Source organism: Periophthalmus magnuspinnatus, chromosome 17, assembly GCF_009829125.3.
Source record: "Periophthalmus magnuspinnatus isolate fPerMag1 chromosome 17, fPerMag1.2.pri, whole genome shotgun sequence".
NCBI classification, from domain to species: domain Eukaryota; kingdom Metazoa; phylum Chordata; class Actinopteri; order Gobiiformes; family Gobiidae; genus Periophthalmus; species Periophthalmus magnuspinnatus.
The window spans coordinates 26,293,686-26,318,078 of record NC_047142.1 but is presented as its reverse complement, the minus strand read 5'-3'; the positions used below and the strand labels follow the sequence as shown (position 1 = coordinate 26,318,078).

Here is a 24,393-nt window from a genome sequence, read left to right as displayed (position 1 = left end):
ACACCAAATTATAACAAGTTTTTGTTAAGAATAAATCAGCTTTTACTGATAACAATTCTAATGATATTACTGTAGTTTTGTGCATAATTACCTTGTATCTGGGCACTTTTCATAAACTTGACCTATATCTTACAGATTTTTAGAATAACACTTGATCTGTATCAGAATCGAAGTTCATTGTTATTTAAAACTATCAAGATTGTACAGCTATTCAGAAAAAGTCAGATTTTGTGATTTTATTCAGTATACCTGTTCAAATGAGTGTCTAGTTTTGATTTTAGGTTTAGTAGGTTTGTCAGAATTATCGCTAGTGAATTTCAATTCCAACATTTGTAAACTGATTTTCTATTAGACTGCCATTGAAGACATCCCCTCACATATTTCATATACAGGGACAAAGGCGCTCATGAAAGGCTGATGTACAGAGGCAGTTAACAGCACGACGCCACTCCAACTCATGGAATTGGGACCTTTATTATTAGAATAAGTTGTGATGGATTTTGCTCTTGCTGGCGTTCAACAAATATATTGTAAATGCAAGTAACAATAATTAACATAATGATCATTAGAATAAGATATTTGTTTGCACCATTCTGCTAATCCGGAAAAAAAGAGCCACGTGACACTCCCCACAACCATCAAAACCAAAAAGGAAAGAATTGTCAAACCAATTCAACGCAACAGTAAAAACAGAGTCTGTCCCAGTCCACACACACTGCGGCACACGTGAAAGGGTGGGGGTGGGGCCCATGCTCTTCTGTTAACACACTATTCAATATATCCCCCTGTTAAACAACTTGTACTGAGTTAGCTTAGCGCCCCTCTACTTTAAAGAGCCTATATTACACAATTTTCAATGTTATGTTGTTTCCTCATCAAAAACATACCTGAAGTGATATTTTGTTTCATTCACACATGTTTAACACACAAACCCTGCATATTTAGGCTGAGATCTTTTCTGAAATGAAAAACACTCTTCTTTTTGTATTACCACATGCATTCACAATGTTAGAAGTGCTCCACTGTGTTTTTAAACTCCATACAACTTCACCATAACCATTTGGATGATTATTTTACCCCTGGAATTATCAATCTACTGAACTAAAGGTAAAATGTAGCTGTTAACTTGAAAACTACCATTACATGACACAAGGTGGAATAGAGCATTTTGAGCCTTGAGTAACCTTTTATTACACTTACATTTTCAAACGCCTGAATGAAAACAAGTCCAGGTATGTTTTTGAGGAGATAGCATGACTTAAAGCTCACAGTCAAAGAGTCAATCTTGTGTAATATAGGATCTTTAACCCAAAGCTGCTCCTTTTTTTTGGTTGATAATTTCCAATGGAATCTTTTAGTACGTCGCAGCATATAGGATGTCTCGGAGTCTCAGAAATTCCCCATCTGCTTGGGACACATACACGGGACACCATTAAAAAACATGCACTAAAATGATATCTGAATCTCTATGTTGTTGCATAGGAATAATTTTCTATTCAGCCTTCTATTTGTGAAGAGGAGATTTTTGAAGAGGAGATGTTTTCCTAGCTAGCACATTGATAACAAGGCTACATTTTGCATAAAAGTGTAAAATATATAGTTAAAAAAAACAAACTTCTATTTTAACGACACTTACTGTGTCCGGTAACAAAGAGATTCTGTCAACTTAGTTGCTTGGGGTCCAACACTTGCGCACAAGCTTTCAGCAAAACTCAACAATGGACTTCCCAGATTCCGAGACATCCTGAACGCAGCATTACTCCTTTTAGTGGATCACATTTATTACATCATTTGTAACGGGAATATAATCTTTTGTAGAATTGTACATACATTAAATTCAAACAAAAGCCACTAACCACTACGCATTGGGTTTAAGGGGAGTATTTCTCACATACAGTGTCCTCTAGTCTCTTCCCTCTGAACAGAGAGTGGGTGGGGCCTGTGCCTGGAGTCCATTTTGGCTCTTGGTTTACGCTACAAGGCCAGTTTCCCATCGGTCAAAGAAAAGGAACAGAGCAGAGCAATGAAGGACCGTGCCCGCCCAAGTCCTCAGCCCCCAGAGATGGTCGGGGGCGCTATGGAGCCGGTGGTGAACAGCCAGCTCTGACAGAAACCAGGGGAGAGTCAGAGGTCCAAGTCCTGCCTGTGGACCACGACTGAGGAGAGATGATCGCTGCTTACGAGGGATTTCACTTCACATTTGTAACTAGGAAATATAGCCATCGAATATCTATAGGCTACATTGATATTATAGAATTGTATTTCACATGTGGCCAGTATTAATTAATAATTTCAAAGCTACAAATATATGCATTTTGCAATTTTTAATTAGATTGGCCGGACCTGCTGTATTCTCACATATCACCACTAAATGCCATCTATGTTACTGCTGTTTGACAGTGTGCCAGTTTTGGCCTGACAGAAAAAGACCAAAGACCACACGTGAGCCTGAACAAAAGCCAGGTGAGAGAAGGGGCAAGGGGTCAGGTAAAGGGGGTAACAGATTTCACATCTGCCATCAATTTTGAATTATTGGACCATTGGAATATCACATCACATGACCCTAAACAACCTTTCATGGTTCATTATGAGAACAGTTATTTCTATTATCTTAAAAACAGTTCAATCCTCGAGATGCAGCTGTAAGCATGTCTCCCACTGGGCCCACAGGCAGAGGGGCCAGCGGGCAGAGGGGCTGGGCGGGCGCTCAGTGGGGCAGGTTGTGTGGGGCGGGAGTAAAGGGCTAGTGCAGGTAATGGTCCACTGAGGCGAAGGCGCAGGAACCTGTCCCTGTTCGGGCCATCACAGACAGACACTGGGCAGCCTGTCCCATGGCCAGAGCCAAGGGAGGCTGCTTCGGGAGGTTGTGAGTCTCTGCACACAAAAACAAAAACACTAAGTAAATCCAACAACCTATGACGATTTTCTCAATCAAAATAATTAAGTACACTATACATTGGACACCATTTTACATTTTAAAACCAGGATTTAGGTCAGGGGTGGGCAAACGTTTTGACACAAGGGCCACAGTGGGTTCTAAAATTTGACAGAGGGGCTGGACCAGGGTACATATATATCACATTAGAAATTTGGCCTATAACATGTAGCAAAGCATGAATACGCAAGGCTCATTGTACAAATTGTTTTCCACATTATTTTAAAAACTTGCCTTGGAAGAAAAGCTTGCTAGCTTTTATTAATTTGAATGACAGCAAAAAACTTGCCATGGTACTTGATTCTTGAATCACTGTTTGCCCGTGAAAAAAAATGAGATTAAGAGTAATACACACGAACAAGGTTGATGTAGCTGAAGTGCGCCATCTTTTGGGGAAACATTGGCACTACAGGGGAAAGGTAAATTGAACGAGGTTTACCCATACCTATTTTAATATAATTTGATCACATTTGGTGGGCCGGATTAATAAGCCCAAAGGGCCGTGTGTGGCCCCCAGGCCGTAGTTTCCCCACCCCTGAGTTAGGTTATTGCCACTCCATTTCTCCACGTTGGAGTCTGAACCAGGACCTGTGTTCCTGAAACGCTTTCCTTAAAGTTGCATTCTTTACAGTTGGTTTTGTCAAGTGACTAGGGAAGAAAAGTAACACAATCTTTTCATTATTGTCATATCTTAAACCTAACATATATGACATAACCTACTGAAGCTAATAGGCCTATAGGACTCCCACATAAGCGACTGGGCAACACAGACCAGCTGCAGTGGATTGATGCCCAACTGCATTTCAGTGTGCCCTCCATAAAACAGTGCTCTGTCCAAAGTCAGAGGAAAAAAAATCTCTCAATACAGATATACAACAGACTCATCTGTAACGTCCTGTCCACACACAGTCGATTGATATAAACGCCCTCAGTCACCAACCTGGAGCACAGGGTTTTACACAGGGCACACTGAACTGATGGGCATCAGTCCACCAAAAGGTTTAATGTGAATTTGTCCCGTTCACTTCAGTGGAGCAGTCTTGATGTGCTGAGCACAGCTGCCATTCATTTCTTAAGTATTGCTAAGTGCCTATATATGCTTTATTTTCATCTTTGGGCAGCATCAAAATATTGTCCCTATTTTTGTAAAAAAAACAAACAAAAAAACAGTAATTACAATTATACATTTTTATGCTAGTGCAGATTCAGCTTTGATCTTATTTCCTGGAAACTAATAACCTAATATTGCACTAACCTAATATTGCACTGTTGAGTGTGGAGCAGACGGGCTCTCTCTGAATGGCATCCAGCTGGTATCCCACAGGGCTGCTCCAGGGGTCTGAGTAGGCCAGCAGGCTGAAGGCGTCCTGCACACAAATACATGATATTATCCCCCCTTTCACCATCTGAACATGTCAACCCATGTCCTCTACACATGTAACATGACATGTGACATGTTACATGTGCAGAGGACATGGGTTGACATGTTAACACTTCTACTCTACACATGTTACATTATCTGAAAACACTCCAGTTCAATCAAGACCCAAGTTTCAGCTGATTGGGCTGTACGGCTACAGTTGTTACAGTTTGACTTCTCTGATAAACAGATTCTCTTAATCATTAGACCCTGGTGTGCTCCTCAGGCTGGTGTGGTACCTTGAGCATCTTCTTGTTGGTGGAGTTCTTGCCGCACTGACGTCGCAGATGTTCACTCATGCTCTGCAGCTCTCGTCCAAAGTGGATCATACGCTCAATGGCGGCCTGGCTGCCTCCACACAACTGCCTCTTGGACTGCACCGACTCCACCTCTGAGTAAACAGTACACCTCAGCACAATACAGGGCCAGGCAAGGCCTGCCTGGGACACACAATGTGTAACACAGTGTGTCCACACAGTGTGTCCACACAAAGGCACATGAACCCACACAGGTCTGAACAATCTCCACCCTCAATTAGATCTGTGGCATAACACACCTTAACACAACATTAGCTTCACAAGAATGGGACAAAATTGTTTATGTCAAAGTATCATCTTTTCTTTTACTTTCCAATTTGATATCATGTAAAGGCAGTGGGGAGAGCACTAACCCATGTCTGCATCACAGTCCTCTGGCTCCACAGCATGTTTGGAGCTGCCGTTCAGGAAGCCATTAGTTGGTTCGGACACTCCGTTGGTGACGTGGTCCACCTCCATGTCCACATCATTACTGAGACACAGCACATACAAGCAGGAGAAGAGCATGAGAAGAGCATGACATGAGTTGGGAATACAGGAGCTAGTCCTGCTCTAGCTTAAGGCTACAAGATTAATCACAATCAAAACTGCTATTTGAATGGACACAATTAGCAAAACAAAAAGGCTGCAATTTTTGAAGTACCATCATTTCCTCCATAAACAACTAAATATTCTGGCCTATTCTAAATGACAGTGTTAGCATTTTTCTACAGAACTGTACAAAAATTCAAGAATCACATTTCAGAACATTAGTTTGTCAATAAGGAAGTGTCCGGGGTGAGGGAAGTTTGGGAGTCCCTGCTGCCCCCGTGACCCGGCCCCGTATAAGCAGAAGAACATGGATGGAGTTGGTCAATTCTTCGGAACATTTTAAAACGTGAACTTTGAACAGAATCCTATTATTAAAACATAAATCACAAATCTATTTGTAATTGCAATGCTTGTCAGAAAATCGCAATTGAATATTTTTCCCAAATTGTTCAGCCCCACTGTAGCTCCAGGACTACATTTCTTCACAGAGCAGCAATAGACAAGATTGTTTTAGTGTCAAATGAAGAGTGTACAGATATGACATTTTAGTAATGATTATTATCTATATTTGTAACAGTGAATAACTAGTATCTGAACTAGAATAATACTTTGATTTCCATCTGGGCCCACTGGTTTTGAAAAACTTCAAAATCAGTTTTTAATTGCATGACATTGTATAAAGAGGGGTCACCTGGAGAAGGCCTGAGTGCGGCTGCCGTTCAGGCTGACATCCAGAGCAGGGGCAGGGGTCGAGCCGGTGCCCGGGCCGGGGCCGGGGCAGGGCTTGTGACTGTGAGGAGAGCTGTGAGCCTTCGATGTCACCCCATTACAGCAGTTACTGTCAAACCCTACAACACAGCAACCAGTTATAAGCAGGCATCTGGAAACTATAAAAAAGGTACATATAATAAAGACCTCTACAGCAAAACAGCATGTTTAATATCTGGATATTACCCTTTTACATTTTTTCTTTTAAGGTGTTTTTAGATTTGGGGCAGTTAGGCAAAATACAGTATATTTTATTGTCCCAGTAGGGAAAATGGGAATTACCAGTGGGGTAGGCCGGGGTAGTACCTGTGAGGTAGTGCTGGGAGGTTTAGTATGGGGGGGTAGTACCTGTGAGGTATGGGTGGGAGGTTTAGTGGGGGGTGTAGTACCTGTGAGGTATGGGTGGGAGGTTTAGTGGGGGGTGTAGTACCTGTGAGGTATGGGTGGGAGGATTAGGGGAGGGCGTAGTACATGTGATGTGGGGTTGGGAGGTTTAGTGGGGGGTGTAGTACCTGTGAGGTAGGGTTGGGAGCCACTGAAGTTCCGGGGTGAGCCTGGGTAACTGTCCTGAGACTTGGGGCTGCGACCTCCCAGACAGCGCACCTCACTGTCTGTGCCATTCACCATCTCAATGAACTGGCGCACTCTGTACACAGGACAAAAGGGGCGGTTCTGATACTTGTAATGATCAACATTTTAGAATGAAATGCAGAGTGAGCAAAGTTATAAGGCAAGATTTATTTTTTTCTTTAGAAAATGGATGACAAATGTGCAAATTCAGAATATGCAACTCATTTTGAACAAAACCAAAAAATCTTCATCTATGGATGTTGAAATTTTTGCTAAATTGACCAGGTATTTTCACCAACTCAAAAAGTTCACGTAATAAGTAAAAATATTTTTTTTGCATTATGCCTACATTGTTTTAACAATGTAGGCATGGGGCAATATTGAAATTTGGTGTCACGATGATCTTCACCAAAATAATTGTGACTCAGTTATATCACTATAATTATTAATGTTGCTGACAATTAAAAAATGGCCATTATCTTTGCTAGTGATTATCACGATTATATAAAATGTCCCATGAGCGATTAATGTCAGCCCTTTTAATCATGATAAACAATGTTATTTGTTTAATGTCCCATCCCTACAACATTGTTCCCTCAAACGCATACAGCTTCATTAATCCTGTTCATGAGATCCTCTCCTTCTGAGCACTCTGATGTCACAATCATGGGAAAATTTTGTGATTTCTAAGGCAGAATTCTGACCACCTTTGGTCAGAATGTATTATCTGTCCAGGGTGTGAACCTGTGGAATGTCCCATGTACAGTTCTTTTAAAGTTCAAATGAAAAACTGGTTATTGTCAAACCAAACTTGCATCATCTATAGTGGCAATGTGATTTAAACTTTTATAGAGACATATTAGCATGTACGGGTAAAATATGAAGGGAGTGGGTATAAAATCTTGTCTTGAATGGGCCAAACTGACTGAAAAAATGGGAGCAGCAATGAGTGGAATGTGCAATTATGGGAACTGTGCAGTGTGTAATTTTTATTTTGGCCCCTTTATGACCCCTGCCCTTGGGACAACAGATGGAAATGATCCTCTGGCTGTAATCTGGTGTGTTTACATTCATGTTGTATCATGTCTGTTCATTAGCATGCACTGTCCCATCAAATAAATACATTTCTGTCCATAATTATCGCCAGACTCAAACTAATTTGGTATTGATCTGCCCATCATTATTGTCAGCAGATGGCAAATCAATACATTCACTAAATACAAGTATATAATAAGTTCTAAAACATGAGATCCTGAGGCAAAGGTACTCGAGAGCATGTTTAAAGGCCATTAAACTTAGCAAAAACAAAATGACAAAAACACAAATTTCCATGTTCTGTAGGTTGCATATAGTGGTCAGACTCACTTAAGCATGAAGAGCAGGTCGGGGTTCCTCTCCAGAAGGCTGGGGTACAGCTGCTGGGTGGTCTCTATGGCCTCCCCCATTCGCCCTGACAACACCAGCTTCTGGATTTCTGTCAACCACAAAAGCAGCTTTAGCTCAAAGTGTATATATCTCTCTGGTGTTTTAGACTATGTCACTAACATTTGAGTCTTTCCAGAGTCACATAAGGAAGCAGATGATGCAGTTATGAGAGGTTCCTAACTTCACAAGCGTAATCTCCTTTTCTTACTCAACGTCAATGACTAATTGGGATGAACTTGTCTACACTTACAATACTACAAATAAATTGGGTGGGCCAAGCTTTTATTTTCAAACTTTTATGAAGTGTGAACTATTTATGCAGCTAACTGAGGTAAAGTAAAGTGAGGCAATACAGTTGCTAATGCCTTACAAACTCCCACTACAGAGAATTGCGCCTCATTGCGGGACGCCTCATTGCGGGACGCCTCATTGCGGGACGCCTCATTGCGGGACGCCTCATTGCGGGACGCCTCATTGCGGGACGCCTCATTGCGGGACGCCTCATTGCTCCTTACCGCTGGTTATAAAGTTCCCGGGGTTCCTTTTTTTTAATTATTAATCCTTTACTTGTTCAGGTAAGCTTCTTGAAACTAAACGTCTTCATTTAAGCATAAAACTATTTATTCTTACATAACATGCTGATGGAGCTACAAAAGCAAGCATGCAGACTCCTTTCCAAACGCCTTCCTAATTCAGAGGACTATTGGGACTGTCCTCAGAGCAGACAGTGACACACATTAGGTTTTGGTTTAAGGAACTATAAGGTTCCAGAGTTTCCAATAAGAGGTATTCAAATTCAGCCAAATCTTCATTTCTTTTAAGACCCAACAAAATATTTGCCTATGCAGGAGATTTATAGCCGATGAAGTTATCCAATATATTAAACTACGGCCTTGCCCCTTCCACCAGTATGCATGCAGACCACTCAGGTAAAAAAACACATACCTGTAATGATATTTGAGTATTGTGAATGTTTCTGCTTTAATGCTTTAAATGGACTCAAAAAAGACACATATACAAAAGTCACAAAGGACTGGCTCAATCAATGACTTCTTAAAATCATTGACCATTAATGTGTTGATTTGACACTCGGTGCCAACAGCCAAATCTTTCAAAAGACTAACTGTAGGGTTATGTTTCAGGTAGACTTTGTTGTCCTCATAGGAACTCCACATTTGACATCTGGAACACTCTTTCGTGAGGTGAGTGACAGCACAGTGCAGTGCCCAGAAACCCTTCATGCTGAGCTATGGCCACGGTCAGGAGTACCTTGCTGGAGGATTTAGCATAATGTGCTGCAGAAGAAAATCACAAGCAGTACAAGCAAATACCAGCAAGACTAGAACACCAGCCTATTACTAGTTAGTATTGACATTACTTTCACCTAATTGACCGAGTTATGATTATTCAGAAACGTGGAAAAACAAAAAGGTACCACTGAAGGCTTACTCTGTCTGTTTTTGATGGAGGCCAGCTCTTCGTGCACAGCCTGGTCGGTGGATTTGGCGAAGGCTTCGGCAGTCGCACAGTAGCTGTGGTGCACCAGATATGATGCCACCATCCTGTGGAGAGAGGGAATTATACTCATGTCCAAAATAATTGTGATTAACAATAGTTAAAATTGCTGAAAAAATGTATGGAAATTAAAAAGGTACTGTGTGTAGCCTGCGCTTTTACAGTTTTAAAAATCACAGCTGAACTTGTGTCCTATATGCAAGTTAAGGCATTGGCAACCAAAGTTTGAATTCTGGAGGTTGTGCGCTTTCACGGGGCATCGCTTGCCCATGAGAATGACAGTCACTGAGCTGCAGAGGCTGCACTAGCACTGAGTCATGATTGGCTGCAGGTACTGGATTTTAGGTAATGACAAGTCAGATCAGAGAGCGACCCTCATGAGTCTCATTTGGGTTACCATTCTGCTTTCTGATTGGATAATTGTCTTGAGAACCAAAACACCAAATTATAAGTTTATGAAATTTTTAAGCTTACATATGGTTCATTTAATAATTACACTTACACATTATACTAATATTACCATTATTAATAAGTTTCAAATGTAATGCTATGATTTATAATAAGACTGCAACATTGCTGGGTTGGCCATTCCCAAATTCCACCACTGCCATCTATATTACATATGTCAGGCCACAGCTGGCACTGTCAGGCAGAAGGAGCAGAGAGAAGAGGTGAACAAAGGCCCAAACACAAATGGGGTCAAAATTGTTCCTTTTCCTTCCGTTGGCTTGACTTCAGAAAGCTATGTCATGGGGTCAACAATAAGGACCAAGGAGGAGAAAGGAGCAGTGAGAAGGAGCGCTTGCTGCTTTTGGTGGATCCAATAGGAACAGTGGCTGTTCAGGAAAAAAATTTACACCCAGAAGTCAGACAAGCAAACCATCCTCTACTACTGCGCCGAGTCTTATGAGAATTATCTAAAGCTTCCGATCTTCACAGTCAATGTTTTCCTAACAGCAGTAGCCTACATAAATAAAGTGACTGTACATGAGGGAAACGACTGCTGTTAAATAAAGAGCTGTGCTAAACCTGCACACGTATGATTTCTGAAATGTTTACAAGGGCACCACCTCCAACGCCATATAAGCACAAGCACGCAGCAGGTTAGAATACATTTCTCCAGAATCAGCAGCACACATCCCCTGTGTGTAATATATTAGTTCTCTCTGTGAGAGAAGTTTATTTGTATAGCACAATTCGTACACAAAGGAATTCAATGTGCTTTACAGAAGACATTAAAATCACAATACAACAAATCAAAACGTAAAGAAGTCCAGTCATTTAGTCCAACAGTAGCTGACCGCATCAGCAGAAAATGTAAGTTTAAGATTTTAATTAATAATCTGCTGCAGTATCCAAATACTAATTTAGTTAAGTTATAAACGTTCAATTTGATCAGCGCAGTGAATTGTGGGATGCCTCATAGCTCCTTACTACTGGCAGCTATTCCTCACTAACTTCACTCATCAGTTTAGACGGTCTCTCTACCCATCTACTGGTGTAAAAAATAAAAAATAAATCTAATCAATGTAAGGAGGGTAGCTGAGCAAGAGTGTAGAGGGGAACATCATGAATAACTAGTGATAATTGCCAACAGATTTAATCACCATTAACACTGATTATACAAACTACACCACAAACCTTTATCATCTGCCCTTTATAAACAATATGATGTTTTTATTGTGTATCACCATAAGAGATATTATACTTTCTTGTCCCCATCCCTACTGGAGAGGCACTCACTTCTGGATCATGGACTGCCACTCCCCCTCCCGCTCTCCGATGGGGAAGCGTTCGATCTGGGCCTGGATTTTGGTCCTCCACTCCCTCATGTAGTCCTCGATGTCAAACACAAATGGGTGCTGGCCGAAATTTGCATCCACCACCTCGCCCGGGGTCTGGAGGCCCACTGTCGGGTACAGATTTGGCTGCACAACAAGAGCAAAGACTATTCAGGAATTTCATCACAACATCTGGGAATATGAATCTGAACCCTATGGGAGGAGATGCAATTTATGTTTTTTAAAAACTGTCATCCAGACCATTGCAAGACACTGTACCTGATGTTTTGGTTTTCATGGTTTTAAGGCCGCAAACAAGTTCATTTTAAATGGTTTACATTCATTTGTCACTTACATTATGCGTTCCAAGTAGCCCAATTATTCTTGCCTGGCAAATCCAGAATAATATACCTCCGTATGTTTTATACAGATTGATATCAGTTCGGTCCCTACGTCCTCTGCGCGTTTGCACAGGCTTGAGACGCAACAATTTTTATTTGTTTTCTCAGTGAGGCATGTGAAATGAAGGGTCTCATTTAACAGTTTAGTGCTTCTCTGTTTCTGCAGAAATTTGTAATGTTTTTCCACGTAACAGTCCATCAGCTGATCCCCAAACTTATTTCTATGACAACGTGCTTCAGGGACAGAGCCCCATGAATATGTGCACATGCCCACATTCCCTATGGTGGTCTCTTCTTTCATCTGCAGCCTACATACACCATGATTGTATACACTCGTGGCGGAGGAGAAACGGCTTTTTGAACAACACATGAGAAGAATTTTTTAAGACAATTTTTCATTTCATTATTCTTGCATTTAACAAATAGAAATAACATTCGTCATCCTAATTAACGTAAAACAGAAAAGTTTAGTCTGATTTCATGTCAGACAGTGAGAAAAAAAAGCATCTGTCTTTTTATATAGTGCATGTAAACTTCTGGTTTCAACTGTCCGTGATCTGACCACTTGTACTCTGCGTAGGTCGGCCCAAGGTTGGCCATGTCCACACCCCATGGGTGGAGCCGCTCTTGTTTGAAGTGCTCTCAGACCAGCCGTTTACGGTGATCCTGAGCGCAACTGCCCGAGCGCTCCACTTTCAGAGCGAATGCTCTTTTACGTTGACCTAACTAGTGGCAGTGTGAAAACCACTATGGAAGATGAAAGTCTAAAACCATAATAAACATGATCCGTCCTAATAGACCGATCAGAAGAGTTTGGGCTACAGTACAGGCTGAGGACTGGTTGAGGAATGGAGAGGAAGGTGGTACTTACTGGGAGGTCTGTGAAGGCGATACCTGTAAACACAATGCACAGACATGAGTCCACATCTCTCCATTCTCACATCTGATATTTGAGAATCAGAACTAGTGATACAGCAATATTTACTACATTTGTGTGTACAAGTGTAAAGACTATGTAGATAATGGTTTCCTTAAAGAGAGGTTATTGCATTTCTGTGGGGTATTAATTGCCAACACATAACATATTTAGATCACCATGTTACCATTTATTGTTTTGAAGATGCTATATTTAAATGGTTAATCGACATCTTTAAAAAGTTTTAGTTTTGTTCATAGACCCCCTCCCCCCTTCGCTCCGCATGCCAAGTCACTTCCTCTTCAGAGCGCTACTACAACAGAATCGGGGTGCATTTCACTAATGAAACTACAGCACATCACATCAAAACTTTTTTGTGCAGAATCTTGGATGATGTAGGCTTGTGGGTAGAGCCTTGGACAGGCTCGTACTGCTAACCGTAAAGAGGGTTTGAATAGGGCATAGGAGAGATTGCTAGATTACTCAAACATGCATGGATGACATCCAAAACCTCTTCAAGCATGTTGAAGTTTGAGGGAACATTAACCACGTTACAGCATGGTAGAAAGCTCCAAAAAGTAAATTTTGCTTAATACCTCCTCTTTATATTAAAATTAAGATACTCAGAGTGATCCAAATATGTGAATTGGTCTTTATTAGTAAATCATTGAACTCGTCGGATCTTTAAGAAATATCCAATCTAGTGCCTTGAGAATCGGTGCGTCTCTAACGTCTGCATAAATAGCCCAAATAGAGGGTCCATACCTAGACTGTGTCCGTTCTTTGTGTAAAAGCAGGTGTTGTTGATGAGATTGACGCAACAGCCAATCACGTCGCCCGTTGTGAAGGTGGGGCCATATGGTTGGCCAGTCCCAGAGGAGCAAAAAGAGTGGCCATCATCTCCATGGTAACCATACGAATGCTTGTCCCAGCCTAAAGTCAAAGCAAATTGTGTTCATATAGACTAAAAAACATTTTAGAGTGCACCCTCATGTGGCCCCAGTATGTGCTAGATTGAGTTCCATTTATTTCATTGTTCTGTACTTGTTTTACTTGCTGACACCAAGAGCTATGCCAGATCAGCTGACCACCAAACTCATTGTTGTGACACCCTAATGGAAAATCATGTCTCGCCTAAAGTTAATCTAAGTTATCTTGTCAGACCAAGCAAGGTTCCAAATGACACAGTATACAGCTTATTTATAACAAATGCCCAAAGCATTTTAGATCAAATGTGAGGAATGTGCAGTTAAAGTCAAACAACCCTAATTCGGCACAGCGTGGCAGGAGGTTTTTTTTGTTTTTTTTTTAACTTTACTTCAACTTAAGATAAATTTGTGGACATTGTTATGGATTTTAAATCTAAATATCAATATCAGCCATAGCAGCAGGCCAAATACTGGATATCGTTAGCGCTGGGTATTGTTTTTTTCCCCAATACCTACTTTAACGATACCTGCTTTTGGAAACCAGTTCTTGAGTGGTCTTTTTTGTAAGTGCAAATTAATGGCCAATATTATGAATCATTGAATTATGTTGAACTATGTTTTAAAATATGAATTAACATAGTTATTAGTTCATGTGACACGGACACTGCAGATTGTGACTGAATGTGGATTTATTATTACGCATTTTGAATTTGAGACACTGTAAAGGCCCCACACTGGACACTTGATGTGTTCCGAGTTGCAACATAGGGTTTCTTCTTTTGTTAATTAGACATTTGTGTTTGTAAAATTACTTAAAAAAAAAAAAAAAAAAGTATTCTGCTTGTGTCTGCTCTACAGTTGTAATCTATGACACTTGCGGATAATGTTCATACATTTTAAAATCAAAATATTAATCTAAAACGACAATAAAAAACAAGTCTGCAGATTTCTGGGTTGGAAAATTGCCAGGTCAAATGAGGTATTAGGAGTCGATTCCCGCCTGTCCCTTCATGATGTCACCATAAATGTCAACAGAGTGCTGCATGCTGGCGGCCCCTCCTGTTGATAGCTGCACATCACACTAGCAAGAAGCAGAATTTTCTTAATTTGTGCCAAAATAACTCCGATGTTGTGGAATTATACATTCATCATCGATTAAGAAAATACAATTGAAGAAGTGGGTGTGTACAAGTGACGGCATTGCTCAGACCTACCCTTGTTTTTACTGTCAGAATGCAGGAGAATAAAGATTATTCAAACATGCACAAATCACTCTAAATACAACTTTGAGTGGGTAAATGAGAAGGGAAACAGTTATAACATGGTTGAAAGCTCTAAAAGGAGAAAACAAAAGCTACAGTCTTTCAAAATGAGCGATTATGTCCTGGGAGCTGTCTAAGAGCTTGTCTGCTGAAGCACGCTGCTGTAGTGAGTGAGACACACAGTTTAAGACAAAGACAGTGGAGGAAGGGAGAGGAAGAGCTGTGGAGTGGACACACCCAAAGCAGCTCTCCTTACCTGGCAGCCTGTTCATGTTGACGCCCTGAGCTGACAGGCCGATGCCCATGTACCTGAAACACACAGGACAGGAAATCAGGAGCAGGGCCTCTGAGACAGCTCACAACACATGTAAACTCTTTTACTCAGAAATGACTATGGAGGTTTAGGCACTAACAGATTAGTCATGAAACGAAGCATTGCTGTGAAAGGAGTTTATTTATGGAATAATCAAAAGAAATGAAAGAACAAGGAATCAAGAACACCATTTAAGACATACATAAAAACTACATTAAAGGGGTACTTTGTAACTATGCTGGTGGAGGATCTGAAATGAATAAATGCAAGAGAGAGAGGTTTAATGTCACATTTCAAGTAAAGCCATGACATCTCTAAGAATACAAGCAGGTGGCTGAAAGTTGCATACTGCACCTTTCACCATGACACTCAAGTCATGGATTAAAGGGCGGATATCTAATGAATGAATGTATGCAACACTAAATGTTACTGGATGTGATTTAAATAAAACTCTGAAATGTTTTAAAGAATTGTTCATGGAGGAGGGGGAAAACAACAAGATTGCACCCTTTTCTACTCCTTTACAAATAATATATAAAAAAAAAATATATATATATTTTATTATTATTTTATAAATAAAAATATATGAAATCAAAAGAAGACGCTATTGGATGGTAAAAAGGTTTTGTGACCTGAAGTTCTAATAATTTTTGAATTTACAAATTTAATATGGGATTATTTCACACATTAATTTAGTGTGAAGTGTGAAAAACGGAACTAGAAGTTATTCCATCCATTTTCTTCCTCTTATCCAGGGCCGGGTCATGGGGGCAGCAGTCCAAGCAGGGACTCCCAGACCCAGACACGTTCTCCAGCTCCTCTGGTGGGACCCCAAGGTGTGCCCAGGCCAGTCGAGAGCCATAGTCCCTCCAGCGTGTCCTGGGTCTTTCCAGGGGCCCTTCCTGATGGGACATGCCCAGAACACATCCAGGAGGCATTCTGAACAGATGCCCGAGCCACCTCAGGTGGCTCCTCTCGACGTGGAAGGAGGAGCTTTGAGTAGCTTTGTGAAGGAAACCCATTACGGCTGTTTGTATCCACGATCTTGTCCTTTTGGTCATTAGACAAAGCTCATGACTGTAGATGAGAGTATTAACGCAGACTGACTGGTAAATCGAGAGCTTTGCCTTTCGACTCAGCTCCTTCTCTACCACAACAGTCTGATACAGTGACCGCATCACTGCAGACGCTGCACCGATCCAACTGTCAATTTCACCCCTCCCCTCCCCCACAGGCCCCTGGCTGTACCTAGAAATTCTGTCTATAAAAACAATGAACAGAACTCTTTGCCAGCAGATCCAACTCGCCACCAGGTGGTGATCGTTTGACAGCTCTGCCCCTCTCTTTACCAAGACAGATGGTCGCAGGTCAGATGACACAACAAAGTTAATTATCAACCTCTAACCTAGGGTGTCCTGGTGCAATGTGCACTGATGGACACCCTTGTGCTTGATATGGTGTTCGTTATGGACAAACTGTGGCTAGCACAGAAGTCCAATAACAGCGCTCAGGTTCAGATCAGGAAGGCCGTTCTTCCCGAGCATCCCTCTCCAGGTGTCACTGTCGTTGCCCACGTGCGCGTTGAAGTGAGCGATGGGGTCCCTGGTCAGTGCACTGTCTAGTACCCTTTGCACAGACCCGGCACTGCTATCCGGCCTCTAGGCCGGGCAACGCCAGAGAAAAGGAGAGTCCAGCCCCTCTAAAGGAGTTGGGTTCGAGAGCCCAAGCTGTGCGTGGAGGTGAGGGCGACTATATCGAGTCGGTAACGCTCAACCTCCCGCACAAGCTCTGGAGACATGGAATGTCACCTCACTGGGGAAGAGGGAGCCTGTCGAGCACCCACCCCAGGCCTGGCTCCAGAGAGGGGCTCCGGTAACGCCAATCAGGGCGACGTAACTGGCCAAAGTTATGTGAGCAGTAAACAAGCATTACTTCCTGGTTCACGACAGATAAAAATGCGTTATAATTAGATGCAGACAGCACACAGTGGTCTCATTCTGACCCTTTACCGTATTCCTAGCATCCTGCATAACCACTGCTAAACTCTCAAAGGCTATAGCTGGTGCAAGAAAAACAACTCTGGGAGGTCCTCTATGACTTGGATATAGAGGAACAATTTTATCTTTGTTACTTCAATTTTTCTGAATATTTTCTGGGAATTGGCAGATTTGTGGAGTGGTGTGATTATATCTGTGCTTGTGCTGTTTTATGCTGTGTCTCAGCCAGGTTGTCATTGCAAATGAGAAGGTGTTTTCTAGGGCTGTCATGATAATTACTATTACTATGTCGACTTATTGTTCAATACATGATGAAGAGAACAATTTTTTCAGACTCAATAATTATCACATGTAGAGTTGGGTAATTCTGCCTGTATTTTTTGTCCTGTAATAAAAAAGACAATGGATTTATTATTTTATTATTATTTTTTCCTCGCTCTCCACCAAAATGTTTCTGCAAACCATAGAAAATTGTCAAAACTGAAGATTGTATTCAGTGATCATATTTAACCCATTGGCCATTGAGGAAATGAATGACCATTAAACATGCAACCCCAACATTTAATCTGAGGTCACTGATTTCAAGGCAGTCAGAACTGCACAGCTTTGTGCTAAACTTTGGCCCCGTGACTGTAGTGAGCAGCCTTTGTGTGGAAAATAACTTCAAACTTGAAAAAAGAGCTGGGCAAAACAATGATTAGTTGAATTTGATTTTTTTTTTCTCCTTGTAGTATTAAGCCTATATGATGACAATTAGACCAACTGCAGCATGTATGTTTAATATTTAATAATATTTTATAATATTTACATATCCTCATTTTTACAATATGATCCATTTAGAAAAAAAAGTTTACTTGGATTATCTTGATTTTAAGGTATTGGGTCAGTTGTATAAAATAGATTCAGTATATCGTGTATCGTGATATTTTTCTGTTGCAATATACCATACAGCAAAATGTGCTATCCTGATAGGTTTAATGTTCTTCGTTGACTTACCTGGCAAAAATATTGAATAAATAAAAGAAATAAATCAGATATCCATCTTTTGTTGAATGCTTTTGTTGTAATGCTCGTGTTTGACCCCAGGGGCAGAGGTGACCACAGTCAAAAAATAAATAATAATATTATTATTATTAAATAATAGTAATAATAATAATATTATTATTATTATAACAACATTTATTTTACTGTGTTTTAGGCTGTAGTGCCCCTACAGCCTATCAGATCAAAGTCTAGCCTAGTGTAGTGTAGTCCGATGGCCCTTTTCCATTGTCCCTGCTCGGCACAGTCTGGTCCCTGTGGGACTACTGCGTTTTTCCACTACTGGAAAGATGGACGACGCTATTCTGCAGAGAGAAAACTGTAGGCTGTGCCACAACGCACTTTCAGCATTACAAATTTTGGCCAACTATTCAGCAGTACCAAGCTAAAGACAAGTAAGTAAAAAAATAGACCAACAAAGGCAATACTTTTTGCAAGCACTGCTGACTTGTGGTGGCCTTGCCAGGCTGCATGTTTTTCAGATACCATCACAGAGTGACAACTTCTGATACTACTTCTACCCACTCCTTTTGAACACCACTTTAAAATACTGATATATGTACTTCTTTTGTGTATTGTAATGTACCTTGTATAGAGATGTTGCAAATAAACGATATGTAGCCTGGGACTCATCTCCCAGAGTTCTGATGGGCGCTACTGAAAGGTTGATTAGCCAATTAGGAAAACACATGGTTCGCACATATCAAAACAAACATGGCAGCTTACAAGGAAAAAAGAAAAACTTGCGCAAATGCAACCACTACATGCCCACTGCTCTGTACATGATGTGCAGCTATCCATCAGAGGTGTCGACAACTGCACACCTCTTTGTTGTGATGACGTTCATGGTGATGTCAGCTCCCAAGTCAGCAGATTTGTTTCTTTTATTATGTTGTTTTAGATTAGGGGTGTCAAACTCAATTTCACCGAGGGCCACATCAGCAAAATGGTTCGTCTCAAATTTGCAAAGATATAAAAAAAATGTCTGTGTAACTGCGTAACTCCTGATAAACTCACATTTTAAGACAGTCACACATTTAAATTTACCTTGTCGCGGGCCGCATAAAATGACATGGTGGGCCGCATTTAGCCCCCGGGCCTTGAGTTTGACACATGTGTTTTAGATCAATATGGCAATTTAAATGTCCAAATTAAAACATAATGATCCACGGGTGTCACAGATTACAACTATAGAGCAGTCTGTTTGGGATCAGACTTTGCCAGAGAAGATTTTAGAAGATAAAAAAGTATCCCAAACAAGCCTGAAGTAACCTGTTGATGTCATGGTTTATTATAAAATTAGAGAGATTACAGATACTGTTACTGTGGAAATTGCAGTGGCCATCTTGTGACTGTTAGGAGTAAAATTCTAATAGAGATTATTGTAGAACGGCTACAGTGTTCATTAGTAGTAAAAATTGGCAAAGAGCCTTTTCATTACTTTCAAAACAGACTTGAAATACAAGTATAGTGACAACACTAGAGCTGAGCAATAGGTAAGGGCCACACAAAAGTAGCAGTAGTAGTTGCTGTAGTGGTAACAATAATCGTGATAGTACAGAAGTAGTTTACCTGGCAAAACCAGACTTTTTTTATACAAAGGGATATCAATCTGGTCTCTCTCTGTGGCATCATTTTGAATAAAGTAATATTTCTCCTATTGATTCTACAGAAATACACAATGTTTTTCAGTCCCTTGTAATATTTTCTTTTTTCCTCATAAGTAGCCATATTTGTTTTGATACGGGCGGACTACAAGTATCCCCAATTATCCACTTGTCAATGACGTTCATCTGAACTCTGGGAGATTCACCGGTGACCAGACACTCATCTTTGTGTTGGAGAAGTGTCTTTTCGGGATCCTGGGAAAGTACCAGCAGTAGCACTGTGTTGGCAGGCTTACCCGTCACGACCCTTGCTGATGATCTTGACCTCAAAGTAGTAGACTCCACAGGCAGCGGGGATGGGGTGAGTGGCCCGCACCGACGCAGCATCTTTAGGCGTTTTGCCATGACCTGGAAAACATCAGCACATTATATTGCAATATTACTGCTATTAGCACAAATATATTTGGTGAAGACATGATGCATTTAAATGTGGAGTACCTGACTCTATCCTAGTAAATTACTTCTACTTCTTACAGTTTTTACATTTAGTAAAATGCTAAAGTAAAAATGAACTTTATAACCGGGAAAGGAAGAAGTAGGGATTTAAATCTTTCAAACTAGTTTCTGTCTCTTCCAAACCAAGTCGACAGTTATCACATTAGGGCTGCAACAATTATTTTGCTAATCGATTATTCAAGCAATCATTCTTTCAATTAAATCGATTAGTTGTTAAATGCACAAATGAGATTTGTTCCGAATTTGACCGAAATGAAGCTTAGCTATGTGAGGCCATCCTGATCCATAAAAAACTTTTGGAGGTAATTACTCATTTGTCTAGGTCATAAAACCTCTTCTCTCAGCTCATGGCACATTTTGGAGTATCTTTATAGTTCAGAAACTCAATTAGCATGATTCAATAATCAATTCACCTTCAGCTCTTTTGTAGGCACCTATACAGCTTTAGAACAGCAGAAGCAGGGTGGACCACCAAAGCACAGCCAATCACATCTCATTTTCATTTATTTCTTCCAGGTTTGTAATGATAAAATGGTTTACGGTTGGATGTAAAGAGCCTGCATTGGTCCAATTTTATGACACATTTTATGGGAGAAAAGTAAATGTACTTATTTACAAGAAGAAAAAGTTGACTAATGCAGCTTTAAGTGCCTATGACAAGTTAAGATCATAATATTTTACAAAAAAAAAATGTAAAAATGTTTCCAAATTTGGCAATTTAAGTTTCAAATTTTACTTCCTGGTTGGAAATCAAAACATCATACTAGGAAACTCTATAACTGTGACCTTGCAACCATGTTGTACACTGGGCCAAATCTCTACATAAATTATTTGGCAAACAAAATTATAAGAAAATACCTTTATTCTGTTGAAACAATGTTTAAAATATTGGAAAAAATGCATTTGTGAGTTTTGGACATAATTCTCCCTAGTGTGATGTCATCAATATGGAAGTCTCTAAGACTGAACTCGCTGCCTGTAATTTTCAACATATTTTTAACTTTTCTTCAGCAGGTATCACCCCTCTTAATTAAGAAAAAAGAGAATCATTAAAACTCATCATACGCACTTCAAGATACTTTAAAATGGCTGGCTCAACCACTTGATGAAATGTCACAGCAGCTCAGGCAATTTTACAGTTAACAGTCACAGTGACAGAGCAAGAGGCACATGAAGTTGAGCGCTTGTCTTAGAACCAGGGGGTTGTATGCCAACATTGTGTCCTTGGGCAAGACACGACACCGGCCTGTGCAACCCTTTTTTGAGTGACTGGCATGGTGGGGGGTTGACTACATTGGAGGAGGAGCTTTCCAAGTTGGTTTTCTGCGGTTTGGGCTCACACCTGTCTCCTGGAGCCTACTCCCTGCTCTGAAGAATCTGGTAAGGGATACCGGACACAAACTTTCCGATAACAGTGAATATGATACCATCCTGGAGGAGCTGGATGCCCGTTTACTGGTCAGTATAGAACTTTGATGCACAACAATTTAGGAAATTATAATGTTGTGGATTGTCAGTCCTGGCTGATTGTCAAACTGGTTGAGTATAAAGTTACTGCTGGTATTTAATCTTTGTGCAATCATTTTTGACCAATGTCGTCTCTTTTATGAGTTTATGATAATGCAATAAGCAACAAAGTCTAACTTTGTTAGGGCAATATATAATCCGGGTTGTTTTAAGGCTATGGGGAAGAATTTTACACTATGGGGGACCATCATAGTCTCCTGTATTAACTGGGAAACACTGGTCCCGTTGTTGAATGTCTGGATTGGACTCCAGGTGCAGCCTTCTCTGTGTGCAGTACATCTGGCTTAAAACTGCACCCAGTGCTGGAAGTGTTTGATTAAACTGACATGTTTAGTCATTTTCAGAATACTTATGTCACATATGTAGTATCAGTGATCAATAAGGATGCGGCACAGGTTGTAGACACTGTAGCCTACACGGTCTGTGCACCAGTGATGTCCAGCCAGAGGGCCCTGTCCACATCCTTCTGCTCTTACGAAACACAAGCATGACAGCTCCGTCATCACTGTGGCTCGACATTAAATGTACAACGTATGAGTCTGTTTTGGTTGTTATTTGACCAATGGTGTGGCGAGAGATTCACATTAAGATATAATTTAACTGGAGACAGTGCGCTTCAGTTGACAGTTGCTAACCTATATTCATCAATGTGTTTAATGCATTAGATGGTTGTGTTAAAGAGTCCCGTCCATGTCAGCTGAGGCCTGATCCTGTCGCACTCCGGGCCCCTGTCCTGCCCTGTGCTCGCCCTATGCTCGCCCTGCAGCGGGGCCAGTCCAAACGAGCTCATGTTGTTTATCCAGAGAACAGAGGCCTGACGCAATCCCGACAGCAGCAGCCTGACTGTCACTGCTAACTGTGCTAATGCTAACTGTGCTAATGCTAACTGTGATAACGCTTTAGCCACCACAGCCCTGCGCTGACACAAAGTGTCCGTCTGGGACACATCACCGGGCCGTACCTTTGTAATGGACGCGGAGGTTGTTCTGGGACAGCCCGATGTAGCTGAACTTGTCTTTGGGGCTCCAGGAGCGAGGCAGCGGGGTCTCGTTTTCATTCACGGCGGGGTACAGACGTCGTAGCCGTTGGTTGAGCTCCTTTTCCTGCTCGTTCAGTGTCGAGTCTCCGTGAACCACCACCGACATAAGGAACCCACAGCCCGATGCCTGCCCCGACATCTTTACCGCTCCACTCAGCGCTCGGATCGGCTTGTCAGCAACAAGCCTGAGTCCAGTGGCCCAGTCAGTGTCAGCTTTTATTTGAGCAGACAGACAGAGCAGTGCCTCCGTGAGCCACCGTTAGCACGGAGCTAACGCGGCTAATGGTTAAAGGTACAGCGATCCCTCAAAGGTCTGGGCTTGACATGAGCTCGCACAAAGACAGGCTCTGTCCTTAGAGTCAGACAGATCGGTGTGTCGTAAATCTTTGCGGTGAAACGGCTGGATATTCCACGGAGCTGTGATGGTGTGTGGGGAGTAAACGGCTGTCCGTAATGAGCTCACTTTAGCCTGGATCTTTTGTTTGTTGTCGGAGCGCTCTGCTCAAAGCCGATTGGTCCAGAGCGACTCGCGCACTCCAGCGGTCACGTAAACAGCCTCCGTCACTCACAGAGCCAGGACCCTCTGCACAGAGCCACAGAGCCAGGACTCTCTGCACAGAGCCACGGAGCCACTGAGCCACAGAGCCAGGACCCTTTGCAGAGAGCCACAGAGCCAGGACCGTCTGCACGGAGCCACAGAGCCAGGACCCTCTGCACAGAGCCAGGACTCTCTGCAGAGAGCCACAGAGCCAGGACCGTCTGCACGGAGCCACAGAGCCAGGAACCTCTGCACGAAGCCACAGAACCAGGACATTCTGCACAGAGCCGCAGAGCCAGATCCCTCTGCAGAGAGCCACAGAGCCAGGACCCTCTGCACGGAGCCGAGACCCTTTGCACAGAGCCCCAGAGCCAGGACCCTCTGCAGAAAGCCACAGAGCCGGGACCCTCACACAGTTTATAATAATTACTCACTTTCAAATTGCTCAGAGTATCTCAATATTTCTTTCCAAAAAAAAAAAAAGGCCCCGGGGGAAGACCCAAAACTCTGTCTCTCGGCTGGCATGGGAATGCCTTGGAGTCCCACTGGAGGAGCTGGAGGACATGTCCCTGCTCAGACTGCTGCCCCCGCGACCCAGCCCCGGATAAGCTGAAGAAAATGGATAGATGAATGGATGTTTATAGTTTAGTGTTGTTGTTTTTTTTTTTTACCTTCATTTAGGCTATTTGTTTGTATAGCTAGGGCCGGCCCAGCCTATAAGCAGACTACGCAGCTGCTTAGGGCCCCGAGGCCACCAGAGGGCCCCCAAGAGCCCACACATTTATATTGAAAATAATGATTGTAAAGGTTTTTTCCTGAAAACTAAATGGCACTCGGGTGTTTATATGAGTCTAAATATCCCTCTTAAACGATTAGATTTGTTTTATTTTCAGTAGCTAAATATGTGCTGCCTGCAGTTGTTTTTGAATTGGGCGTGGTGCGGACAGCTACATGTTTACACCTGTGTGATGGACCCCTCCTCTGCAGGTGTGCTCTGGGTGAGTTGAGGCAGGAGAGGGACATTTGAATGAGTGTTTTACAGACT

General features: G+C 41.7%; 1 protein-coding gene across 1 annotated transcript; it reads right to left on the bottom strand.

Annotated features, from left to right (window-relative positions):
* Nucleotides 1–455: 455 nt before the first annotated feature.
* Nucleotides 456–23,320, bottom strand: ranbp9 (RAN binding protein 9). The gene is made up of 14 exons (XM_033982401.2): nt 22,733–23,320; nt 20,025–20,136; nt 15,027–15,079; nt 13,345–13,512; nt 12,535–12,557; nt 11,225–11,409; nt 9,416–9,528; nt 7,907–8,015; nt 6,484–6,617; nt 5,895–6,051; nt 5,026–5,144; nt 4,595–4,746; nt 4,191–4,302; nt 456–2,874 (listed from the first exon to the last, which is right to left on the bottom strand). Exons 1-14 carry the CDS (start codon nt 22,947–22,949, stop codon nt 2,744–2,746), a joined length of 1,785 nt encoding a protein of 594 aa, XP_033838292.1. The 5' UTR covers nt 22,950–23,320; the 3' UTR covers nt 456–2,743.
* Nucleotides 23,321–24,393: the final 1,073 nt, after the last annotated feature.

Bases quoted from the DNA above. Each gene is read 5' to 3' on its own strand.
- ranbp9 (XM_033982401.2), bottom strand. From the start codon at position 22,949: ATGTCGGGGCAGGCATCGGGCTGTGGGTTCCTTATGTCGGTGGTGGTT. The intron at 15,080-20,024 runs GTAAGCCTGCCA...TGTGTGTTTCAG, and splicing joins ATCAGCAAGGGTCGTGACGG to GTACATGGGCATCGGCCTGT. The intron at 6,618-7,906 runs GTGAGTCTGACC...TCCTGTGTACAG, and splicing joins GACCTGCTCTTCATGCTTAA to AGTGCGCCAGTTCATTGAGA.